This window comes from Leishmania major, chromosome 21 (genome assembly GCF_000002725.2).
Source record: "Leishmania major strain Friedlin complete genome, chromosome 21".
NCBI lineage: Eukaryota > Euglenozoa > Kinetoplastea > Trypanosomatida > Trypanosomatidae > Leishmania > Leishmania major.
The window spans coordinates 440,001-447,500 of NC_007262.2; the positions used below are offsets into that span (position 1 = coordinate 440,001).

General features: G+C 59.2%; 3 protein-coding genes across 3 annotated transcripts in view; all 3 read left to right on the plus strand.

Annotated features, from left to right (window-relative positions):
- Positions 1–369: 369 nt before the first annotated feature.
- On the plus strand, positions 370–801 carry LMJF_21_1070 (putative 40S ribosomal protein S23; the record flags this gene model as incomplete). Its single annotated transcript, XM_001683007.1, has 1 exon — positions 370–801. One exon carries the CDS (start codon positions 370–372, stop codon positions 799–801), a length of 432 nt encoding a protein of 143 aa, XP_001683059.1.
- Positions 802–3,758: 2,957 nt separating this feature from the next.
- Positions 3,759–4,664, plus strand: CRK1 (cell division protein kinase 2; the record flags this gene model as incomplete). Its single annotated transcript, XM_001683008.1, has 1 exon — positions 3,759–4,664. One exon carries the CDS (start codon positions 3,759–3,761, stop codon positions 4,662–4,664), a length of 906 nt encoding a protein of 301 aa, XP_001683060.1.
- Positions 4,665–6,399: 1,735 nt separating this feature from the next.
- LMJF_21_1090 (putative T-complex protein 1, delta subunit) overlaps positions 6,400–7,500 on the plus strand; it is a gene marked incomplete at both ends in the record, with an annotated part of 1,656 nt that continues 555 nt past the window's right edge. The window contains one exon of the mRNA XM_001683009.1: positions 6,400–7,500. This exon is cut by the window's right edge and continues 555 nt beyond it. Coding sequence (XP_001683061.1) covers positions 6,400–7,500 — 1,101 coding nt within the window.

Consider the following 7,500-nt stretch of genomic DNA (forward strand, 5'->3'; position numbering starts at 1 on the left):
CTCATCTATTTCCAGCGCACGGCGTGTGTGTGCGTGTGTGTGTGTGTGGGGGGGGTGCTAGCGCCATGCAGGGAGTTCTGCCGGTGAGACTTGCCCACCTTCTGCCTCTCCTTGTCTGCTGCTATCTTTAACAACGCACTTACTCGTCGCCTCTCTTTCCTCTGCCCTTTGCCTCCCGTGCGTCTTCTCTCGCTCGTCTGCACGCGCGTGATGTCTGCGGCCTGGCCTCCCCAACTTGCGCCGCTCTCCGCATGCACGCCTTCTCATGTTCACACGCACATTATTCTGAAACTCCACCGGTAAACGCCCACACGACCCCCTTCCCTCCTCCAACGCGACAGGACACAGTGTCAGCCGCACACCTCCAAGATGACGAAGACCAACGGTCAGAACGCAGCTCGTAAGCTGGTGCGCCTGCGCTGCCGCAACCGCTGGGCCGACAAGGGCTGGAAGCGCGCGCACACCTTCTCGGCCAGGAAGGCGAACCCCTTTGGTGGGTCGTCGCACGCCAAGGGTATCGTGCTGGAGAAGATCGGCGTCGGCGCCAAGCAGCCTAACTCCGCCATTCGTAAGTGTGTGCGTGTGCAGCTGATCAAGAACGACAAGAAGATCATCGCGTTCGTGCCGAACGATGGCTGCCTTCACTTCATCGAGGAGAACGACGAGGTGCTGGTGTCTGGTTTCGGCCGTTCTGGCCACGCGGTCGGTGATATTCCCGGCGTCCGCTTCAAGATCGTGAAGGTGTCGAACGTCGGCCTGTACGCCCTGTACCGGCAGAAGAAGGAGAAGCCGCGTAACTAGAAAACTAGGGACGCATGCTGTCTCTCTCTCTCTGTCTCTGTCGGTGTCTCTGTCGGTGTCTCTGTCACTGGCACATGCAAGCGAGGAGGGCAACAAACGGCCGGGAGCGTGCACGCGGCCGCGTTGTGGTCTCGCGGAGCGTCTTACGTACACATTGTGTTTGACGTGGCGCAGAGTGGGGGAGATGACGGTGATGCGCAGTTACACCTTGTTGTGTTCGACGCCGCTGCCTCTGCCTAAGTCTTGTTTTCTCTCGCTTACTTTGATGCTTTTCTCCTAATTTTGTCTGATTTTACCGTTCTCTACGCCAAGACACGCACGAACGACGAGATCGCCCTCGCCTCCCACCCAGCACACAATCGAAGCGTCGCCGTAGCTCACGCACGCGCGGGGATAGAAGAAGGAGGGGGTGGATGGATCCGGCGCAGCGGCGACTTTGATGCCTCGGAAGAAAGGTGAAGACGAAGCCGGCGCGCACGTTTTCTCTATAAATATATATGTATATATATGCGTAGATTTGCTCATGCACTGTTGGCTATGCTACGTGCAGGCAGCGACTTTCTCTACTCCCTCTTTCCCCCTCCCGTCGCTCGCCCGCTTGTCCCTCCTTTTCCCTCATTCACCAATCCACATGCACGCCCGCATGCGCACCATCGCTCACTGAGTTTCAGCAAGTGCGCTCACCTACAGAGGACTGCTTTTCGGTGGTTTAGGAAAGTACACCCGCACAAACGGTAACGCAATCTAATCCAACACCCTTTTCCTCCGCCAACGTACTCCGCGCCTCCTGCACCCTTCCTCCCTCCATCTCCGACTCTGCCCCTCTTCTCCCCCCTTCCCTCCCCCTCTCTCCCCTCACGGAGGAGGCTCTTCACCAGCAGCAAAAACAAAACAAACTGAAGGCCAGAGAAGGGTATCACCGTCACCGCTGCCACTCCATTGTCGCAGCCGTTACCACCGCTTCTGCCACCTCCTGTACGTAGCCGCTTGACTAACCACCACCACGACTACTATTCCGCACTCCCTTCCTCCTCCTCCTTCTTTGTTGTTGTTGTCTGTTGGTTGGTTGGTTGAAACGCCCCTTTTTTTTGTTGTCTTTCGCACGGACGCACGGACTCGCTTGAGGAGGCCGCACTTCCCTCCGCTCCTCCCTTCCCCCCCCCCCCCCCCACACACACACACACATACGCTGCCGCCGAAGGGTTCAGAACGACTTTGACACTGGGAGGCCGAAACAAGCGCCTGCCCGCTGTATTGGAGCTTCACCCTTCCCCGCGAGCAGGCGAGTCACACGCGAAGAGGCACACGCCGTCGCGCATCCCTCCGCCCTGGCAGAGGTACACCGTCCGTACGCGCCGCACGTGCTGGTGGGGACCCAAAACTTGCTGCGAGAAGAGGCGGGAGGACACTGCCGACACGCGCTCGAAGCTAAGGGTCCGTTCCGACAGGAAACGAACAGAACAAAAAACACCGACACAGAAAAGCAGAAGGAGGGCTGCCAGAGCGAGCGAGCGAGCGAGAGCATCACCTGCACCGGGAGGCGTGCGCATCCGCTGTTTGTCTGCTTTCCTCCTTGCCCTTGCTGAGGTGTCTGTGAGGTGTTCCTGGTCTCTCCAGTCCACTGTTCACCATCGTTACCGCCCCCCCCCCTCCCCTCTCTCCTCCAGCACCCGTGAATTCAACACTCTTCCGTTGGCGTGCTCTTCGTCCTTCTCGCCGTCCCTCCACCTCCTCGCCGCACTTTCCCGTGGCTCGCTTTCCGAGATTCGCCCTGCGCTCTTCACACCGAGTCTCTCCCACAAACGAAAACACACACACACACACACAGAGAACACGAGGTGCGCGGCGCGGTGGCTTCTCCCAGAACGGCAACGTCACGAGAAGATTTGCCGGGGTGGGCGGGGCGCGTCCTGTAAGTGTGCGTGTGCCGGTACCCGTTCTTCGCTAGCTGGGGTGGTGCCGCCGCTCGGCACGTATCGAAGGTATACGTTTTGTTGTCCATTTTGAGTTCTATCTCGCGTGTGCGGCACCGCCATCACCTCCCTCCCTTCCCCTTTCTCTCCTTGTGGAGAGAAAGAACGAGAGGCAGCACGCGTGTAGCCTCCTGTAGGTGTGGCTCCCTCGTCCTCTCCTCTTCCTCCTTTGTTTGTGGTCGACCCCCACCCTCTCTCGATCTTGTGCCGAGGGTGCCGGTGGCGGTGTGAGGGGTTTCGAGTTGGGCTTGCTGTTACGTGTTAGGTGCCTCACTTTCGGTCTCTCGCTCTCTTCGACGCATCGCTTGTTACCTGAAAACAGAAAAGTCGGAGAAGGAACAGAGCGACAACGCAACTTTAAACCCCCCAACGGAGCGAGGGAACGGCGAGTCCTTTGGCTGCTCACGTTGATCGAGCCACGAGGACCTTCCCTCCCTCACCCTCCACCAGCGTAACGCATAAACGTCATCGATAGTCGGGACAGGCCGCATTCTTCTCTTGCTCCGCCCCCACTCTCTCCCACGCCCGCTTGAGTCCAAGCGCACACGCTCCTAATATTGAACAAAAAGAAAAACACGAAACGGTGTTGTTGTTGTCTGTTCTGCGTGACGCGGCGCCCCTTCCACCTCCCCCACCCTTTATTGTGTGTGTGTGTGTGTTTTATATTTCGTTGTGTGTCGGTCCGTCCGTCTGTGCGGCTTGGAACGAGCGAGACCCAAGTGGTGCACGCGCACACGCACGAGACGACGACAAGGAGCGTGGCCGAGATCATCGGCGGTGGCAGCGAGCCGAACAGACACGAAAATATTAAAAAAAAACAGAAAATTTGGAAACGCAGACGCGAGCACGCAGCGCCCCCCTTCCCCCCCCCCCCCCCCGCCCTTCGATCCGCTGCCGTTGCCAGCGGGCCGAACAAAAGGAAGGAAACACACGCACACACGCACACGCAAAGAAAGAAAAGAGGCCAACGCGAAGAGGAAAGCAATGACCAGCCGGTACGAGCGGCAGGAGAAGATCGGCGAGGGCACCTACGGCGTGGTGTACAAGGCCCGAGACACGTCCACTTCCGCGACGGTCGCGTTGAAGCGCATTCGGCTTGACTCGGAGGAGGAGGGCGTGCCGTGTACCGCCATTCGCGAGATTTCGCTGCTGAAGGAGCTGCGACATGAGAACATCGTGAAGCTGCTGGACGTGTGCCACAGCGAGCACCGTCTGACGATCGTCTTCGAGTATTTAGACCTAGACTTGAAGAAGTATCTCGACCGCGAGAACGGCAACCTCGATGCGGCGACAATTCAGCACTTTATGCGCGACCTGCTGCGCGGCGTCGCCTTCTGCCACCAGCGCAGTGTCCTGCATCGCGACCTGAAGCCGCAGAATCTTCTCATCTCGCGCGAGAAAGAGCTGAAGCTAGGCGACTTCGGTCTCGGTCGTTCCTTCGCCATCCCAGTGCGCAAATTCACGAACGAGGTGGTGACGCTGTGGTACCGACCGCCCGACGTTCTGCTCGGCTCGATGCAGTACGGTCCGCCGGTGGACGTGTGGTCTGTGGGGTGCATCTTCTCCGAGATGGCCACCGGGACGCCGCTCTTCGCCGGGAAGAACGATGCCGACCAGCTCATGCGGATCTTCCGCTTCCTAGGCACACCGAACAACCGGGTTTGGCCCTCCATGAACCAGTACCCGAACTCGAACAACATGCTGTCGCAGCCGGAGTTTTTGCAGAACTTCGAGCCGGAATGGAGCAACGTGCTCGGCTCCGTGCCTGGGTACGAGAAGCTTGGTTGTGCTGGTGTCGATCTGCTAGAAAAGTTGCTACGCTACGAGCCGTCGGAGCGCATTACGGCGGCAGACGCGTTGAATCACCCGTACTTTAGCCTCCAGTTTTAGCTACTCCCATAACGCAAAATTGCCTTCGTGCGTCCCCTCCGTGTGCCGGCAGCAACGACGAATTCGGGGGAGGCCAGTGCGGCATCTACATATTCTGCTCGCTGCCACGCAAAGGTGTGGTGCTGGTGTGCTTGGTGGGTGGCCTTCACGCTTGGCGTTTCTCTTGGTCTGCCCAGAGGGCCGGCCCTCGTCTCGACGCGTATGGATGCGCGTCTGCGTCTTGGCAGAGGCGGCCGTGGTGCTGGTGGTGGGAGATGTCCTACCGTTTTCGATCCTTACTCTTTCTCTCTCTCTCTCCCTCGTTGTGGTGCCCCCTCCCCCCTCCTCCGCCTCCTTCGTTGCTTCCCTATTTTGGTTGTCTTCTTGTCACGCACTCGGCCGCGTGTGTTTTCTCCTGTTTTGTTGTTCTTTTCGAGTGCTGTTCTGTTCCCGTTGATGTCGATGCTGTGCATGTGCGTGTGCGCGTGTGTGTTTTGTATCTCTTGTTCCGGGTGTGGCTCTTTTCTCGGTGTCGATGCGGTTGGTCTGGCGATGATGTCCCCCTTCCCCCTTCCTTCCCCCTCGTCGGCCGCTCTCTTCGCCTCCTCTCTCTCTACACAGTTGTTCACGTTAAAATGTTTCCTTCCTTTTATTTCTTTCTTTTTCTCTCCGGATCATGCTGAATTCGTCGTCTCGCGCATGCCAGTGTCCCCCCCCCCCAGGCGTGCCTGTGCTTCCATGAATAGCGGTGAGTACTGACGCCCCGCCCCGCCACCGTGCGTACACGCGCACCACCAACCTGCACACGGCTGCGCGCCCAACCGACCCCCGCGGTCGGGCTCTTGCAAAGACCGCCGGGCCCAACGAGAGCGCCTTCGCTTCACCTCCTCATTCCCAGAGAGGGGCGAGAGCGAGCGAAGAGAAGCGAGCGAAGAAAACGAAAAAAAACTGTTTCATTCAGTGGTGCTTACCCAGACGTACTCATACACGAGCACACAGCAGCAGGAGTGGGCCCGAATACCGAGGCACACGGTGGCGTGGGTGCACACGCACACAGTCTCAGAGAGAGGCCGTCTTCGATTTGGTGGCTCGAGGCGGCCGTAGGGCAAGTCCAGGAGGCAGGGATGTAAAACGACAAAGTACGACGTGGGCCGGCGGCGTGTGAGGTGGCGCTGCTGCACTTGCCTCTTTTCTCCCCCTAACATGCGCGCATGCCTCACAAACACGCCCGTGCTTCCGCGTATAGGGGAGGAGGGGGCGGGCGGGGTCGGTCTTGCGTTGGTGTCGTCTGCTGCTGCTGCTGGCATCATGGCTGTTTTCTTCACTTCTCCGCACTTCCCACCCCCACCTTCTCCTTTCTCTCACTCATCTACCACCACCACTCCCTCACGTGCGTGCTGTGCTAGCACAGCAACAACACCCCTTTTTTTCTCTAGAAGGAGTATCCACGAATCACAAGCCAACTTAGCGCGTGCACCTCTCTTCTCCCACTTGCTATTTCGCTTCCTACGACTCGGCCTCACTTCGTGTCCCGACCTCCTCCCACACGTACACACACCACGTCGATACCGCCACCGCTTTGCAGCGACGGCGAAACACCACAGCTCTGATAGGCCCTCTCCGCCCACAGTCAGCGAGGGAGCACGAGCAGCGTCGTACAGCTCGTCTTCGGGGTTCCCTCTCGTTCTCCCACGTCCCACACTCCTCAGCTCGCTCACGCAGATACAGCTCTCCACACAGGTGACACAGGACGAGAATGTCGGCCGCTATAGTGAACCGCGCTGCTAGTGGCGCCGCGGCGCCGCGCCGTAAGGGCAACGAGAGCAAGAAGGATAACAACACGCAGACAGATGTGCGCCTCAGCAACATCACGGCGGCCAAGGCCGTGGCGGACTGCATCCGCACCTCGCTCGGGCCTCGCGGCATGGACAAGATGATTATTGACCCGAAGGGGGAGACGATCATCAGCAACGACGGTGCTACGATCCTGTCACGGCTGCAGGTGACGCACCCGTGTGCCAAGATGCTCGTGGATCTGTCCAAGGCCCAGGACATCGAAGCTGGTGACGGCACGACGTCAGTCGCGGTGCTATGCGGCGCCCTTCTGCGCGCCGTCGAGGAGCTACTGAACAAGGGCATTCACCCGACGCAGATCTCCGAGAGCTTCAACGAGTGCGCCAAGCTGGCTGAGAAGGTGCTGGAGGACATGAGCATCAAAATCGACATCGACGACCGCGACACGCTCATCAAAGCAGCCATCACGTCGCTTAACTCGAAGGTCATCTCGCAGAACAGCGACCTGCTGGCCCCGATGGCGGTGGACGCCGTGCGCAAGATCATCCGCAACAACGGCGACGTCGACATGCGCGACATCCGCGTCACGTCCGCCCTGGGCGGCACGATCGACGACACGGAGCTAATTCAGAATGGTATGGTGTTCAAGCAGAAGGCGTCGCGCGTTGCTGGCGGGCCGACGCGCATCCAGGACGCCACGATCGCGCTCATCCAGTTCCAGCTCTCGCCACCCAAGACGGACATGGAGAGCACCGTCACGATCACCGACTACACGCAGATGGACCGTGCTCTCAAGGAGGAGCGGAAGTATCTGCTGGGCTTGTGCAAGGCGATCAAGGATGCGGGCGTGAATGTGCTGCTGGTGCAGAAGTCGGTGCTGCGCGACGCCGTCACGGCGCAGTCGCTCGACTTTCTCGCCAAGATGAAGATCATGGTGGTGACGGACATTGAGCGCAACGACATCGACTTCATTACGAAGACGCTTGGCTGTATGCCGGTCGCGAACCTGGAGAACCTCACCAAGGACAAGTTCGGCCACGCCAAGACGGTCATCGAGGAGGGC